We start from the raw sequence: 18,677 nt of genomic DNA, 5'->3' as shown, positions 1-18,677 counted from the left end.
ACTGGGGTCATGACTCTTGAAACAGAAAACAGAAACAAGATTTGGCTTGTAGTTTACCAAAAGAGACAGATTCCTCCAAAGCTTTTGCAGATTCATTGATTATAATATCCCAAAGCAGTTTGCACAAATACCAATATTAAACATTCTGAAAACACCAACAGCAAAAGAAGACTTTAAAAAGTCAGGGGTTGTTTTTTTTAAAAAAACCACACCCTGCAGAGTCATGAAACAGTGATCTTGCTCACCACATAGAGGTGATAGAGGAATATAAAGCGAGAAACACAATGAATTGGGAGTTTGTTAAAATGGAAAGAGAAAAGCTGAAGAATACAGTTAAATTTCTAAGTTCAAACCAGGTCATGTACAAACTACCCTGGTTTCTGATCTGGGTTTGCAGGAAAAGCACAAACCATAGTTTGCAGGTGTGAATGAAGTCTCAAACTTTGGTTTGCCTCAGACCAGGAAATAAAACAGCAAAATGACATGTGTAATGATGGTGTACACAAGCCTCAAGATCTAACCAGACTTGTGTACATCTGAACTACCCAATTGCTCAGGAGCTCCCATCACACTTGTGTCTGACAAACAGTCCACTGAGGTGATTGCAACTCACAATGCAAGCACAATGTGCATTGATCTATCAAGAACCATCATTACTTAAAATGAACAGTTCTTGCAATGCATATTATGCTATTCACATACAAGGAATGACCAGTTAAGTGCACATAACTATTTATGGTATACAGATACTTTTAGAAAAGCGAAGAGAGGGAATGTCGACAGAACGTGTTGTAAGTACCAAGAGGTTTAACGTACAGTTTGGATATGAAGTATGACTAACGTCATATGAACTGTGGACACACTTTCTAAAGTCCTCTGAACGAAATGGCCAAGCATGCAGAAAGGGAGGGGGGAAAATCACCTTTTGCTCCATTAGAAACTTAGACTGCTTGAAGTCTGAGAAAGCATAAAGATGGTGGACTGCTCAACAGAAAGGCACTGATGTTTAGTCTGATTTCCCCCAGAAGGTTGAAGAAAGTACCCGTGTACATCATTTACAGTTTAAAGCAAGGTAGCAGTTATTTAGGAAAAGGAGGTTGGAAGACAGGAGCATATTGGGAGAGGGAAGAGAAGAAACACAAGGAATAAATCTGATTAAACGCTAAAGGCTTTCTAGTGCATATTACAAATACAAGCAACAAGTTGCCTAGGAAGGAAATACTAGACAGTTCTTATTCCACCCATTAGAGTTGTCACTTAAAACTTGCAATACCAGACTGCTTAAAATCACAGCACATAGTTCCCTTACTATGCCCTTTTCTAGATGTCTTGCTCAAGTAGACAGACATCCAGTGTGTTAATAGTTTTTACCAGCTTCTGTTAGGTGACTACCATAACTCTAAGGGCAACTGTCAAAATGCTAAGGGATTGTTCAGCTTCCTAATCATACTGAATTATTTCCATACTATTCCTGTATTTTTTTTTACAGGCTACAGTACGCTAATTTGGTTCTTCGCTTTGAACTTCAAGCTATTCCCATGGTCCAGTTATGATTACTAAAAATTAGGTCATTCAGATTATTACATAAGAGTCAGTACGATGTGGATTATACAGGCGAGCATAATACTTCTTTTACATAATATCTAAATATTGATGATCTCTCTAAAATCATCAGCTGGGGATTAACAAGAAGGCAACTCACTCAAGGCATTCAATACTGGGTGGGGATGATTTTGGCAGGGCAAATTTGGTGAACGTGTTAAATTAACACATAGACTGATCCAGTGGCTTCTGCTGAACAACCATGGTTCAACTTGCAACTATATCTGGAATTACATTTTTGCTTAAATTCCAGTGTCAGGTTTTTGCCTTGCAAGTCAGGCTGCTTTGGAGAAATGCAATGATATTCAGGAGGGGAAGGGGCAAGGCCAGAGTGGTGCAAATACACCAGTCGGAGCGGCAGATTTACACCACCAGTGTGTTCGTATTGTGTTGGTAAGTAGCAGTGACACAGATGATTGAAGTCCAAGCGAGTGGCTGTGGTCCACCATGTTGTCTGCTACTACTGAATAGCATGGAAACATTTATCCCAAATTTTGATATCAGAATACCTTCCCTTGCCCCCCAAACCCTCTCCAAATACTGGTATTTTAATCTGGCTAAGAACTCTGATCTTAGGGTCGCCATATTTCAAAAAGTAAAATTTCTGACACCCACAAAGTTGTTGAGCTAGTGATTTTTAGCTTTCAGAGCTGTTTCTTTTTCCATAAAGGACATGTCAGGAATTTTCCTGACGTATGGCAAGCCTACTAATCTTAAACATCCTGGCTTGCAATTTATTTACTATGTATAACCACCGGCTAACTGATGGCAGTGTTTGTTTCAGTGCTGCAAAAGCTTTGTATCTTCAATTCTTTGCGAACAATTAATTGGCCTAGTCCTTCTCTCCTACCTCTCTTTACACACAGAAGAGGAATTAAATTGCATCTTTCAACCCAGCAGTCAGGTATGTCTGCCTTGCCTCCAACACCACTAGAGATCCATGCAAATTGAATAGGCTATACACAGGCAAATCCAATGTATATAAATGCAAATTGTGCAATTGATTTCCTCTTCAAAAGCCCAGGAATTATCTGCTTGATTTAGGACCACACAAGTTGGATTTTACATGCGTACATCCTCCTCAAAGGCTACAGTTTATTCAGGAAAGGGGTATCTAAATTCTGCTAGAACAGGAGCACTTGGTGAGTGATCTTATTTTCTCCCACAGCACATAAGGAAGTGGTAAGTGAGAATAGTGCCCAAACCAGGTAGACTTTCATTTTCAAATTATCAACACAAGAAGAGAAGCCACAGGTGTATGAAACTAATTTGACGCTTCATCATGTATCTACACAGATATTTGAAATTCAAGAATATTTTTAGCTATTCATCAAACAGAGGGAATTAAAGAAACAACAGATTAATGAAGGAGATGAAATATTGCTAACAGAAATATGATGCAGTTTTCATTAAACAATGTCTTTAATAAGAAAAGCATCTGTTGAAATTTCAGGACAATCTTTCTAGAAACTAGGCTTCAGAAACAAGCAGCTTCAGTGTTCTAGTTAAACATGCAACACACGTTATCCTTCAAAGTTCACTATAATTTCTAAATTGACAACGTACTAAATTGTACTGATGGTTCCAGTTATTATCTTTAATGAATGATTTTTTTATTTATTTTGACTAAAAACACTTTGCATACCTGAATTTGCTTCCTCTCATTTTTTAATCATGTTTGTTATATTCTAAGCCAGTATTCTAGATTGAAAGCTTCTTCAAATACAATGGGCAATAAAGTGATACATAAATGTAGGATATAAAACTTAGTGGAGTTGTTTGGAAGGGGGGAGCTGAAGCTATCAATGCTAATTTGCATAGGTTACCATTATAAGTTAACCAAGTTTAAAACAGGCTGCTGAACAGTTTCATGTTGTTTTGTGCCACTGAAAGTAACAGTAAGGGGACTTTTTTGGGGGGGGGGAGGTTATTAAAAAAATAACAGATATCAGCCCCGCATCTGTTTGAACTTGCACTTTTCCCAGATACTTAAATTATTATACTTTCTTATCCACCTATCCAAGGAGGGTTACAACAATATGAAAATACAATAAAATCAGTTAAGCAATTTACAATCAGAAAATTAGGGTGCCTGCATAGTGTTAGGTGCACCTCTATGTGTTTGCGGGGGGTGGGAATAGCACAGCTTAGAGGCTGCTACAGGGAAAAGACCGCTCTCACTGTCATGTGGCCCGCACCTCTGCTAATCTGAATAGGGCATCTGTAGAGAAGGAGATTGTCTTTCAGACATTTGAAAGCTAAGACATTTAGGGCTTTTAAACACTAATGTGAGCACCCTAAATTCGGACTAGAAACAAACCAGTGCAGCTGTTTTAGAACGGAGGTTATGTGAGTTTTAAATGTCTGTGTTAACTCGTATCTTGGGGCTGTTTCATATCTGGAAGCATGCTGCAGGGTGATAGCGAAATGGGGTTTTTTTGGGGGGGGCAGGATATAAACTGAGTAAAATAAATAAATACAAATTTATTGGAAAGCAAACCTCACACACCACCCTTGGCCACCTCACAACCATCAGGTATGCTCACACCAGAACTCACTGAAATTATAAATAATTCTGAAAACGCGAGAGAAAAATGGAAGCCATTTTGGTGGTGAGGAAAAGAGACTTAGAGGGCAGGTTTTCAGCGGGGCACTAGTACTAACCCTAAGCGTGCAAATCCAGCCACACTTGTTTGGAAAAATAAGTCCCTTTTGACCTCGGTGGAACTGAGCAGACTTCTCTGAGATTGGGCTATAAATCTAAGATTAGACTTCCATCATCAATTATCAAGACTATGGGATGTTTACCTGGATTCTTTCTGTTGCTGTAGGCCATAATTGCCTGCATAATATTTTCTTCAGAACATCTGGAAGAAGGCTCACCGTTATGAGCATAATAATACCCAGCCATGCAGGACCGCTAGACAACATTTGCATGAACACATAGTACATCCTCTGGTAATTGAGAAAAGGCCTAATTGGGCAGAAGAAAAACAGAACACAACCATGGTGGATAAATGAAGTCGAACTCAAAATATAGATGGTTTCAGCATATAATAATAATAATGATGATGATGATGATGATGATGATGATGATGTTTATTTATTTATACACCACTCATCTGGCTGGGTTTCCCCAGCCACTCTGGGCAGCACCCAACAGAATATTTAAAACACGATAAAACATAAAACATTAAAAACTTCCCTAAACAGGGCTGCCTTCAGATGTCTTCTAAAAGTCAGAGAGTTGTTTATTTCCTTGACATCTGATGGGAGGGCGTTCCACAGGGCAGGCGCCACCACCGAGAAGGCCCTCTGCCTGGTTCCCTGTAACCTCACTTGTCGCAGTAAAGAGGACCGCCAGAAGGGCCTTGGAGCTGGACCTCAAGGTCCGGCGCAGAACGATGGGGGTGGAGACGCTCCTTCAGGTATACTGAGCCGAAGCCATTTAGGGCTTTAAAGGTCAGCACCAACACTTTGACTTGTGCTCAGAAATGTACTGGGAGCCAATGTAGATCTTTCAGGACCAGTGTTATATGGTCTCGGTGGCCATTCTTATTCTTATTCTTACCTCACTGTGAAATTGTGGCTAGGTTCAAGGTATTAGTGTTTCATAAAATTTCTCTTTGCATCAAGAACATTAGAAGAGCCTGCTGGGTCAAGCCTAGCTAGTCCATCCTGCTGTTCTACAGGTCACCCAAAAGCAGAACCTAAGTGCAACAGCACTCTGCCCCCTTGTGACTCTCGGCAACTGGAATTAAGAAGCATATTGTCTCAGACAGCAGAGGCAGATTAGAGGCATCGTGGCTAGGGCTACGCTGCCTGAAGTGTGGGTTATTAATATTTTAACATAAATAAATAGTCTGCCATCCCTTGTATGCGATTCCAGAAGTGGCATTTTCAATTATGCTTCACAGGTGTTTCTTACCAGATGATCCCTCCCCAGAGAAGGGAAAAGACAATGTAGAAAAGCAGTGATCCCCAGATCACAAAGTGATTGATCCAAGTCCAGTAGTGTGTATCCAGTGCAAGCTGTAAAAATGTATATATATATATTTAGATCATCACCTGAGGATAGATGGCAATATGAATATGTGTGTATTCAGTTTCACACATACATTTAACATGTTGGACTCGACATGACATGTACCTCCTATAACCTTTAAACATACAAAACAAACGTGATGGGCAACCACTGAAAATTAACTCTTAAACAAGTCAACAAAGCTGACAATCTCCTTTATATGCTAGGAACAGACTTCCTTTCACGGCGTTCTACGTAAGGCTCTCCAGGGTTTCAGACAGAGACATTCTTAGCCCTACCTGGCTATTCCAGAGACTGAATCAGGGATTTTATGCAAGCAAAGCAGATGTTCTACCACTGAACCATGGCTCTTCTTTAATTCAATTCTCAGGTGTCACTTACGTAAAACAATTTTGGGACCATAATCCATCCATTGAGATAACTATTGATCAGTTTTTTCCTAAGCAAAATTAAGCCAGAATTAAGTTTTCCTGGAAACTACACAATAATGCTTTGGCCAGATAGTTCTACTCTTTACAGTGGTACCTCGGGTTAAGTACTTAATTTGTTCCAGAGGTCTGTTCTTAACCTGAAACTGTTCTTAACCTGAAGCACCACTTTAGCTAATGGGGCCTCCTGCTGCCACCGCGCCGCCGGAGCCCGATTTCTGTTCTTATCCTGAAGCAAAGTTCTTAACCTGGGTTTCTGGGTTATTATTATTTCTGGGTTAGCGGAGTGTGTAACCTGAAGCGTATGTAACCTGAAGCGTGTGTAACCCGAGGCACCACTGTAATTATATATGCGTAGAAGCTGGTAAGAACAGATGCTAAGAGGTGTTTTTGTTTTCACATGTAGTTCATATGAATGAAAAGCAGGCCATAGGCTGAACCTTGCCTCAAATCAAGCCCTGGTAGAAATACACATTGACTGTTTCTTGTGCAATAAGTAACAAGTCCCAAGGGGCAGTATTGCTGGTTCTTTATTCAACAGTAACTAAAAGTGCACCACAAGCTATTCAAGCAGATGGGTTAAGGCAGGTGGCTGCTTTTATCGAGATTCTCTGTGAAGAGAAGATATTTCTGAGAAACAGGGACAGGGGGAAATAAGAAGAGAACTGCTAGATCAGTCCAAATGTCTAATCCAGAATTCTGCTTTCAGCAGTGACCCAGCCAAACACATACAGAAAGCTCTCTCCTTCTGTTTAGGGCTTTGAAGTACAGGGGAGATACACAAAATCTGGTCCACACCTGTCAATAGGTGGGACACCATATTCTGCACTAGCTACTGTAAAGGTTCCAAACCATCCTTATACAAGGGAATAGGACAGAACAGACACATCTCCGGCCCATAAGTCCACCAAGTTCCTTAGTATCATTAATTGCATGGTGTCACACTCTGCCTGATAGAGAAGGCACAAAGTCTGCGAGGGCTCCCAGACCCAACTCAGTCACTGGAGATGCAGTGGATCTCAATGGCTAGGAAAGTTTTCTACCATCTTCAGCTGGAAGACAATGGCAGCTGTTCCTGGATCAGGGTGGCTTCACAAGTTTTCCATGTATTGGTAACTTCAAGGTTGGATTTCTGCAATGCACACTGTGGGGCTACCTTTGAGGTTAATCTGGAGGCTGCAGCTAGTACAGAACATGGTGGCTAGATTGCTTGTGAGGGAAGACTACTCCCAATCTGCTAACAGGCAAAGATTAAAGTTTTGGTGCTAACATACCAGGCCCCATACAGCCCTGGACCAGATTACTTGAGAGACCACCTTATTGCTTATTTACTCACTATGTCAGTGCATTCAGCAGGAGAGGGGTTTTTTCCAAGTCTCTAAAATATCAGAAGCCTGCTCCACAGTAGTGCAGAGAAGGGCTTTCTGTGTGGCGGCCCCTGTTCTATGGAACAGCATTTCTCTCACAGCATGACAAGCAACCACCACTTGTACTCTCTGAAAACAACTGAAAACATTTTTGTTTTCAGTTCACCCATATTTGTTTTTGTCCTGAATTGACTGCCAATATATTTCACTGGATATTTTCAAATTCCGCTATTATAAGAGAAGGAAGGGGAAAGAACCTTTCTCTATTCAGTTTTCCATATAATCCATAAGCTTATAAACCTCCGTCTTTTTTCTGAATTATTAATAATAATAATAATAATAATAATAATAATAATAATAATAATTTATACCCCACCCATCTGGTGGGGTTTCCCCAGCCACTCTGGGTGGCTTCCAACAAAATATTAAAATACAATCATCTGTTAGACATTAAAAGCTTCCCTAAACAGGGCTGCCTTCAGATGCCTTCTAAAATTCTGGTAGTTGTTTTTCTCTTTGACATCTGGTGGGAGGGCGTTCCACAGGGCAGGTGCCACTACCGAGAAGGCCCTCTGCCTGGTTCCCTGTAACTTGGCTTCTCGCAGTGAAGGAACCGCAAGAAGGCCCTCGGCACCGGACCTCAGTATCTGGGCAGAACGATGGGGGTGGAGACACTCCTTCAGGTATGCTGGACCGAGGCCATTTAGGAATGAGGAAGTCCCAAACTTTTTAGCTTTCCTCCATATTTGAACATGCTTCAGGAAGTGGTGCCAATTTGGTTTCAACACACATGTAGGAGATCATACCTTCAAGGTAACAGTGAATACTAGCACAGTGAATACCAGTGTCCCAAAGGTCCAGTTTCCAAACATCTATAAGGAAAACATTCACAAGAAAAAAAAGTTTCAGGTTATACAGTCTAGTATAGCGAGTTTCGTTTAGTATTGTGTAATGCACGAAAAATGTGGACGTGTACACATTTAAAACTTTCCTGGGAATTAACCCAATTATTCAAGGGGAGATTTTCAGGTAGCCAAAATGGCCTCATCTATGCACAAGACAGAGGGAGTCATAGGCTCGCAGAAACTCTGAGGTTTGTAGACATAAAAAATGGGGAGGGGGTAGGAATCCTAACATTGGGTGGAGGGGATGATGGGTACTGAGTATACTTAGTGGATACAGAATGCTGATTGACTGCGGGGAGGGGGCAGAAAACCACATGGAAGGGGAATGCAGGGGGAAACCTGAAGAGGAACACTCCACACTGCAACCTGTTTGCCAGAGGTCCCATTTTTTTTCAAATAGCAAGAAACATAAGCATAGTGAATGTGCCACTAATATATTCTCCCTTGCACCTTCATCACCTTCAGAATACTCTTACCATTTGCTCTCCACTAGATCTCTTGCTGAAAGCATCTTAAAAACTACAGACTTTTTAAAAAAATGAGATGAAGAGATCAATCATTCTGCCATAACAACAAAGGGGAGCAATGGACATTTTTATTGTATAGTCATGATGTGCTTGTCTCGTGAGGTTCTCTTTTGTTATCTGGGTTGTATGGATAAAATAAAAAATACTTTAAACAAATAAATAAAAAGTGGGGGAAAGTTTAGACTGCAGTCTTATACAACTGCAATTATACAAATTTCATACAATTTCATGGGCCGCCAATTCCAACACAACCTCTTTTGTTCAGCCACAGAGTTGGATCCAGAAACCACAAATGGAATTACACTCATGTAAGAGCTCCCTCCGCGGGTGGCGCTGTGGGTAAAACCTCAGCGCCTAGGACTTGCCGATCGTCAGGTCGGCGGTTCGAATCCCCGCGGCGAGGTGCGCTCCCGTTGCTCGGTCCCAGCGCCTGCCAACCTAGCAGTTCGAAAGCACCCCCGGGCACAAGTAGATAAATAGGGACCGCTTACTAGCGGGAAGGTAAACGGCGTTTCCGTGTGCTGCGCTGGCTCGCCAGATGCAGCTTGTCACGCTGGCCACCTGACCCAGAAGTGTCTTCAGACAGCGCTGGCCCCCAGCCTCTTAAGCGAGATGGGCGCGCAACCCCAGAGTCGGACACGACTGGCCCGTACGGGCAGGGGTACCTTTACCTTTAAGAGCTCCCTCTACTCTACCTGAGGGCCACGGGTCCCTCTAGGATGTAGTATGGGGGCCAAAGTGAGAAGGTAAAAATTGGGAGTAATTGGGCAAGCAGACTTTTCATATTTAATCTTCCAAAACCTTGCCTTTTCCAGAAAATTTCCATAGTACTATTAGCATCAAAAATTGGAAAGAATTAGAAACTGAAATTAGAAACAAGGGTACAGGATGAAATCTCAGGAAATTTCTGTTTACTGAATAAGCCAAAGCATTCTGCTAAGCAAAAGGCAATCATTTAAGTTCAGTTACTTCTATTTTTCATGGTGTTATCAAAAGGTTGGTGGCTGATAATGACAAGAGTCAACATTTTAAAAGTGAATATAAGCCACAAAATCATGCCTTATTCTTCAAAATCCTGTATTTATAACAAGCTAAGGCTCACAAAGCTGGTGTTTTGTGTAATGAATAAAAATAAAATTAGTCTAATTTCTATATTAGAGGAAACTAAATTTACATATAACACAGATCTCACAAGGTAAAAGTGTTATAATAAAAACAAACAAAAATGCAGTATTTATCATTGCGTAGGTATTTTAATGCTAGGGACAAGAAAAATGCTATTTTGTGGCTGTACATCCTTCTTGACTATAAAACTATGAGACATTCTGATTTTGTAAAAAGCCATGAAAACAGGACTAACAAAATCAAACTCCATCACACAAGCTGATCTTCCCTTCCCCCTTCCCACTTTTACAGAGAACTACTATGGAAGTGAGAGCTGGACCATAAAGAAGGCTGATCGCCGAAGAATTGATGCTTTTGAATTATAGTGCTGGAGGAGACTCTTGAGAGTCCCATGGACTGCAAGAAGATCAAACCTATCCATTCTGAAGGAAATCAGCCCTGAGTACTCACTGGAAGGACAGATCCTGAAGCTGAGGCTCCAATACTTTGGCCACCTCATGAGAAGAGAAGACTCCCTGGAAAAGACCCTGATGTTGGGAAAGATTGAGGGTCCAAGGAGAAGGGGACGACAGAGGATGAGATGGTTGGATAGTGTTCTCAAAGCTACCAACATGAGTCTGACCAAACTGCAAGAGACAGTGGAAGACAGGAGTGCCTGGCGTGCTCTGGTCCATGGGGTCACGAAGAGTTGGACATGACTAATCAACTAAACAACAACAACTATCTTATCAAGATAACTTGATGCCTGCTATAGAACATTCTAGGACAACTAAGCCAGGGTGTACCCCTGATGCTAACTTCAAAAAATAACGCAAAAAAGTAGCAACTAGATTTGTAACACAGGGACAATCATACTGTCCAGCCTTAAAGGGTTGCTGTAACATATAGAAAGAGCTTTGAAAACTTGAGATGTGCTGATATACTGTGCCGTGTTTTCTTTTATTTACTTAAGTTAAATAAACAACAACACCCAGTAACAATAACAGTGCACTATTATCAGTAGGACCTACTTGTAATATCCTGAAGCGCATAGCCATAGCCAAACACAATTATATCCAAGGTATCTCCCGACTACCCTGTCCTCCCTTTGATTGAGAAAAGACCTGAGCACTTTAGCTGGATACATGGAAGACACACAGGTAAAGAGAAATGCCACCAGATTGTGGCATTCCACTTGTTAAACCCAGAATATCCAAGATAGTTGGAAGAACAGGAAATCAGTAAGAACACATATTTGCTGGGGTAGAACCAAGGTAGGGAGAGTCCAGTCTTTTTATAGTCTGTAACAATATTCTTGATGGCTGAAAGTTCTACACATTTGGGATAAATTATTCCACAAACAGACATTCGCCAGCTAGTTGCCATTCACTCCATTTAGGAAAATGAATTATATGTAATTCATATTGATTGACATGAAAATTAACCGACTGCCTATAAGTTGAAGCTTATTACTTCTTTCCATGACCTTCACTGTTGGGGGGGGGGGGAAATCATATTATTAAGTGCTCATGGAAGAAGTAGAAAGATGATCCTGAATCTTGTAGACAAACTGTTCAGTTATTTAATTAACCATTGTAAATTGTTCCATCACATTATATGTATTATTATTTATAAGTTAGGGCTTCAAATTGTTGTCAGTTAATATAATAATATCCATTATAACTGTAAACAAAGATTAAAATTTGACTTTCTAGTTAACATATTTAGTTATTTGGAGAAACTTGAAAAAACAACCTAAAGATAACAATTCCTTTGCTATTTGCCTTTTATTGCTTTTACTATAATATTAGGAACCACAGCCACCTGAAACTATCAGTCGTCAGCTGAAAACTTATTTAGGCTTTGAAATGTAAGAATACTGATGGGTCTTGAATTTATTACTGACCCCACTCCTTTCATAGCCTAGATGTGCTACTATAAAAAAACATTCTGTATTCCTACGTTTCCTAAAGAGAAGCATATTAGCTGATAACCCTTTTATAATTATTTAAATAGGTAAGCATCCGTAAAGAGTATGCAAACATCTTAAGTCTTGAACTGTTTTTTCCTGCATCACCACAAACAAACTAAGCTCCCCTGTGGTAGCCAATTATTTATAATCTAGCATGACCTTGCCTCACGAGAGCTTGTAGCATGAGGATGACTCTGCAGCTGTAACAATCTGTGCCCATGACAATTACAGCAAGAAAAAATATATGCAATGAAGAATATATTCTGCAATGACTATGTAGCAAACCAAGGTTATATCTTTGGCCTCCCTGCCTTTACATTCAGGTAAACAAGAACAGAGAGTTATTTCAGGGGCATATGGAAGTCAGGCCATCTCGCAAGGAAGCTAAGAAGAGATGGGGCAACCTGGAAAAAAGAAGGATAAGAGGAGACATTGCCGTCCCTACATGGAAATTCCAGGGACTGGACTTTCTTTGCAGTGTGTAGATACTCTATCACTGTGCTGTGGTCCGTTCCCAACCAATAGGAGCCTGTTTTCAAGCCTAATTGCAGTACAAGGAGCTGTGGTTTGCAGGGTGTGGGGCTGCAGCACATGGAGAGGCGATTCCCATCACCTAAAAGCTGCATGGGACATCCCATGGGCCAGAATTGGTCCACAGACCGCCAGTTCACCACCCCTGCACTAAATCATGTCTACCCTAATTTGTACAAGTTTGAATGAGCTGGAATAAGCCTCAGATATCTGCCTTCCCATCGCCTCTCCTCTTCTCTGATATTCTTTCTGCTACCTACCTCATTCCCGTGATGTATTTTCCGAAGCTGACTTCAGATAAACAGTACATTTGTTTGTTTATTTCTGAACACCAAACTTTTAAAAAAGCCCACCCAGAAATCGATTAATATAATTTGTGTAAAATTAAATAAACATAAAGAATTAGCTGCGCAGGAAGAGAAAGTAACTAGAAAAGCAGGTACACACTTATAAGAAGCAAGATATGTATATATTAAAAACCTGTAGCCTAAAGTTCTTTACTTTTAAAATGCAAATTAAAAAAAAGCTGCTTTATTATGATTTCAGCACAGGAGGAAGGGAATAAACAGAAATTTTAAACTTTGGGTTTTAAACAGAAATATCTGATCTGTACTGAAGTTGGATAGGGAAAAAGGAAAACTCACATCATGACAAAACTACAGTAGTCTTACCATGTGGGTGTTGGCTGTCATTAGCTGAGGATAGGAAGAGAAGCAAGTAGCAAAAAAGGAAAAAAAGCAAGACACAAATAGACCACATAAATGTCAACATGCAAATAAAAAGCAGAAGGACCTTAAAATTATATCTAACGTCACTTAACAAGTACAAATAGAAATGCTTTGAATGGATGTATGTTGTTCTTTTCAAATTAACCATGGTGTTTATTACTATGATATCTGAATGCACATTTCTTAAAATGGAAGTTATGAATAAATCAAGCAATTCCAAAATATAAAATATGCATCAATGGCAAAATGAACCACATTAACAATATAATGGTTCATAAAAGAAACTTTTTTCTCCTTAATGGTACCATAACAACTTACTACAGCTTCTTGACATTCAAAATTAGATTTTCCTGTCAAACACCCCATAAGAACCACAAACCTTTCCTGTTTCTAAATAACCATTTTAATGGGAGCTAGGTTATGAAATACTGGATCATACTTAGTGAAAAGGGGAAAAGGCATAAGCAACACTTAAGATTATTGACACATCATTTCTTGATGTTAGTAGAGCAGCTTTAATCAAACTAGATACTCACCTGTCCATTGCTGGTCACAGTTGAGCTGTCAAACAGGAAATAGGCACCAAAGAAAAAAACCACAGCATCAAATACTCCCAAGAATGTCCAGTAAATGAATACACGCCAGCGAAGGTGAGCATTCTTGGCAACGTCCCTGAATAACGACAAAGTTATTAATTCTGACATGTTGAAATAGAGAAATGTGAAATTGCACAATGCTTTCTTAAGTGACAGGAATGTTCTAGTGTTTAAAGGTGACCTGTCAATAATGCATCTCTCTGTATTCCTAAACGGATGTCCAATACTTAGGTGTACCATAAAGCTCTTCAATTATAATCCCAAGTCCTTTTAGACGGGAAGAATCAATATTGTCACGAATGTTGACCTCATTTTAAATAATAAAACGTAACACTAGAGGTCTCCAGAAGATTTGCTTTCGTTTCAAGAGGCTGGTTTTTGTAAACTGAAATAAGCTTCACGTTGTTGGCATTTTTAAAAAACACACTACTTTTACATTTAGCATTGAACCTGAGGAGACATGCATCAGTTACGTTAATGAGGTCATTTACTCATTAGTGATCTTGTTCGGTTCAACCCTGTGAGGAAAGTTAGGCTGAGATATAGTGACATAGGCCCTAGATAGCCTAGTAAGCCTTGTGGCTGAACAGTTTTTTGAACCCATGTGTTCCTGGTCCTAATCTGACACATTAACTACTAACTTACATTTTCACTTATATATATGCTGTATAATGGTATTGCTACAATTTTTGCATACACGCAAGTTGGCAACGTCCATAAAAAGTCCCTTTGTAGAAATGCTTTCCCACAAGACATTTAAAGCAGATTTACACAGTAACCCCTTAATGAGGAAATGCAGGAAGGTGTTGCTATTGTGACGGTTGAACAGATGCAGGTATCAAATCTTGCTGCCTTTCTTGGTCGCCTGTGGAACACAACATACTATATCCAATGGTAGTGGTGGCAGCAAATAAAAAAAAATTGCTTAATGCACTTTGTCACAAAGAGACCAATGTGTGAATAGGCTCACATGTACAGTGGTAGCTCAGGTTAAGAACTTAATTCGTTCTGGAGGTTCGTTCTTAACCTGAAACTGTTCTTAACCTGAGGTACCACTTTGGCTAATGGGGCCTCCCGCTGCTGCTGCTGCGCGATTTCTGTTCTCATCCTGAAGCAAAGTTCTTAACCCGAGGTACTATTTGTGGGTTAGTGGAGTCTGTAACCTGAAGCACCTGTAACCTGAAGTGTCTGTAACCCGAGATACCACTGTATTAATGTTATTTTGGTGTTGGTACGTTTATTTTACTACTCGAGATAATTTTTCACTGAAAATACATGGTACGTTCCCCTTGTTTCTTAAAAGACCAAAGAAAATGTTCCTGATTACAAAACACCCCACTGCAAAAGCCCTGTTCAAGGTACAGTGGTACCTCGGGTTACATACGCTTCAGGTTACATACACTTCAGGTTACAGACTCCGCTAACCCAGAAACATTACCTCGGGTTAAGAACTTTGTTTCAGGATGAGAACAGAAATCGTGCAGTGGCGGCGCGGTGGCAGCAGGAGGCCCCATTAGCTAAAGTGGTACCTCAGGTTAAGAATAATTTTAAGAACGGACCTCCAGAATGAATTAAGTCCTCAACCTGAGGTACCACTGTATCTCTCACTGGTCCTCAGGAGTCCCCCCAGCCTCTCCCCCCCCACCCCCGCTGCCCCACAGCTTCTTTTGCCTGACTGATAATGCAGTCTTTGGAATGCAAAAGGTTCCCCCCATCCCTGACCTACTTCAGCATCTCATTGTTTCCCCATGCCCTGAAGAGGGAAGTTGAGCAGAGTGGCACTAACTGGTCACCACTGTCTATTCAAAGAATGTTATGAACTCTAACCTGTACAGTGTAGGGTCTCTCTTGAGTGTATCTGAACTGACATGTTGCTCCATGAGACTATACAGCAGGATAGGAAGTGAAGTGAAGCTGATATTGTACAGGGTAAGATACGCAGTATCATATAAAGGCTGCAGATGGGGGAAAAAACAGATTATATTAACCGGCTATAATTTAATTTTACGGTACTGTAATAGCAAAGATTTAAAGTAGGGAAATAAGCAAGTAACCCTGTTTAATGCCATGTCCACTGTCCTGTATGTATTTCCCAGCTATCCAAATTCACTGTGACTGCATACTCCTCTATTTCCTAAATTTTGGTGACCAGCTGTTTCTGGAATATTTACCGCTTACTTTGCCAAACCTTTATTAGGCATTACAAATATAGGCCATCATAAAACATCCATATGTAAAATTTTAAAATATATACAAATAAACAGCCATGTAAAAATATGTAATAATGGGATACAACTCCTATCATCCCTAGGTAGCAGGACCAGTGGCCAGGCATGATGGGAATTGCTGTCCAGAAATAGCTGGAGACCAGTGCTGGATTAAACCCCATGGAGGCCCCTTTGCAACTGAAATTGGGGGGAGGGGGCTCACAAATTATCTCCTAATACATTTTTCTTTGACCTTTCCTTTCAAGATCAAATCAATATTATTTTGATCCGTTGTTGCAGGGCCCCTAAAAGGCATTGGTGGCATAGGCCAGTGCCTACTCTGCCTATTTGGTAATCTGACACTGCTGAAGACCCAAGTTTGGGAAACCCTGATGTAGCACCTCAAGGAGAACAGCGTGTCCAGTGATAAAACATTAAATTAGCAAATTTTGTGAAAAGGACACTGGTCATATTGTCAGGGGCGGAGGAAGGGGGCGCGGTGGATGCGGGCCGGCCCGGGTGTCACCACTGAGGGGGATGACAAAATGCTGGGCGGCATTCACCGTGGGGCCTGCCACACACCCGGGCCACACGTCTCTTCTGGGAGAGATGCAGTGGCTTGGATGCACGCAGGCTCCATGCTGCCCAAACGGTCCGCCCGCTCCCTCCCCCCCCAGCTGTAGGGCGGCTGAGTGGGAGGAGGCAGGCAGACTCTGGGGGGCCCACAGTTCGCCCCACCCCTGGGCACACCACCCCAGGCGCCCGGGCGTCTTCCTCCGCCGCTGCACATTGTTATAGTCCAGAAGGACACAATCCAACCAATAGTAAGTGTTCTTAGATCCACACTGATTTCCCATTGGGAAAGTTTAAGAACCTGCTTCCCTCTTCCACTGAATCCCACAGGATGTAAAAGTGCTGGATGAAGTCAGCTCTTGAGGGCAAATTCACAGGTTCAACAAATACGTCTTGCTACTTGATAACCTCAAAACATGAAATTGTTATAAGTCAAACATCACACGATGAGTCATTATTGGTCACTGTCTCTCATCTCAGGTAAATAAAAGAGCACAAGAGACAGCGGTCAGCTGGTTGAAATAAGACCTGTCCTCTCAGGTGCTCTTTAAGCTAACACTGCTTATAACCTTACTCACAAGGGCAATGAATTTTAAAGATTTTAGGGTCATGTCACTTACTCACAGCTGTGTGTGTGTTTTTATGCTGAATTGTAAGCTAACTGCAACTGTGGGTTCTACTTAAAATCTGCATGCTTCAGGGAGCATATCTCATTATCTGCGCTTCCGATAAACCAGAAAATGCTATACTTTTTCATTCAACACCATGCAAAGCAAGATAAATTGATCAAGATACATTTAAAATTCTACTGGACCAATAAAGAACATGTTTCAAAATATTAACTTGGTTTAATGATAAAGGGGGGAAAGTTTTCTGAGATACCTGCTGTGAAAACCCACAGAAGAACTGGTATAAAAACTGAGGAAAAATGAAACAGACATTCTGGAAGACAAAAGCAAGATATGTTGCACAACATTATCATAGTATAAAAATGAACTGGCAGCTACACAAATTTAAGCACATATCTAAGTTCAACTGAACACAGAATTTAGCTTTTGAAAAAAACAAAACTTGATAAAAGGGCACCTTCTTCAGTACTACATTGATTATGGCAGTGTAGAAAAGCTGTTGTTTTAAAGTGGCAAGCAATTAAAATATGTCGATGCTTTGATTTTTGTTTGTGCATTCTTGCCCACACCCTGGAAATGGAGATAAGAGCAAAAAGGGTTCTAGGGAAATAAATACATGTCTAAAGGTAACGTCTGGGGAACATAAAGTACAGTCTGCAAAAGGAAGGTGAGGAGGATTTGGACAACAGTCGCAGAAATGGCTGTTGGTGATACGGAAGCAAGCACAAAAAAGAAGGCAAAAAATGCAGTCCTCAGGAAGAGGAGGCAGAAGCAGTACTGGATGGTTGAAGAAATGAACTGCAGTCACCGAGAGCTCATCCAGACTTCCCCTTGCCCTGCCATATCTTTACCGCTGAATCACAGCAAATTTATCAATCAGGTTTCTCCAGAAATACGTTTGCTCTGATTTATCCCTATAAAGAGCAGGTTTTCCGGAGGAAAGTGGCAGGGCAAAGGGAAAACTGCTCAGAACCATGCTTTCTAGACTGAGCCCTGAGATTACTTCAGGTCCAAGTAGAGACGCTGCAATGGCATGAATTCCTGAAATGCTGTGTAGCTGTCTCTCTACACTTGTACATATTCAGGATACAATGGAGGAAACATGGAGACACCGATACACAAATAAACTGGCTCGGAACCAGGAACTACTCCCCGCTCTTTCTTTTCCTGCGTAGTAGAGTATACGCTTCGGACTAAGAGATTTCAATAGTTTATAAGTTTTATTGCTACATTTGAGCTTACTCATCAGATTATTTACAGATGAAAGTTGCACTAAGCCTTGATGTTATGAGAGCAGTGCATTGCTGCAGAGTTTCGGCTAGTTCAAATGGTTATTCAACACTATGCTAGAAGCGGAACGTAAACATGTTCCCATGGCAGAAATAAATCCTTCACATTGGTACACATTTATATGTCTTTGTAATACTTATTATGCCCTATGGGGTGTTGATGCTAGATGTCCT

The 18,677-nt window shown here is 40.8% G+C and overlaps 1 protein-coding gene across 5 annotated transcripts in view; it reads right to left on the bottom strand.

Moving 5' to 3' along the window:
- ATP11A (ATPase phospholipid transporting 11A) overlaps positions 1 to 18,677 on the bottom strand; it is a 109,865-nt gene that overhangs the window by 6,681 nt on the left and 84,507 nt on the right. For 4 of the 5 annotated variants that reach the window (XM_083610493.1, XM_083610491.1, XM_083610494.1 and 1 more), the window contains exons 23-28: positions 17,468 to 17,527; positions 15,633 to 15,760; positions 13,746 to 13,881; positions 8,249 to 8,314; positions 5,531 to 5,634; positions 4,411 to 4,576 (exon numbers count right to left, since the gene is read on the bottom strand). In XM_083610493.1, coding sequence (XP_083466619.1) covers positions 4,411 to 4,576; positions 5,531 to 5,634; positions 8,249 to 8,314; positions 13,746 to 13,881; positions 15,633 to 15,760; positions 17,468 to 17,527 — 660 coding nt within the window. Of the gene's footprint in view, positions 1 to 922; positions 1,012 to 4,410; positions 4,577 to 5,530; positions 5,635 to 8,248; positions 8,315 to 13,745; positions 13,882 to 15,632; positions 15,761 to 17,467; positions 17,528 to 18,677 lie in introns of all 5 variants that reach the window. The other variant, XM_083610495.1, reaches the window with a different exon arrangement.

The sequence above is a fragment of the Podarcis filfolensis genome (genome assembly GCF_964270895.1).
Source record: "Podarcis filfolensis genome assembly, chromosome: 4".
Lineage (NCBI taxonomy): Eukaryota > Metazoa > Chordata > Lepidosauria > Squamata > Lacertidae > Podarcis > Podarcis filfolensis.
This window is presented reverse-complemented; position numbering and strand designations above follow the sequence as displayed.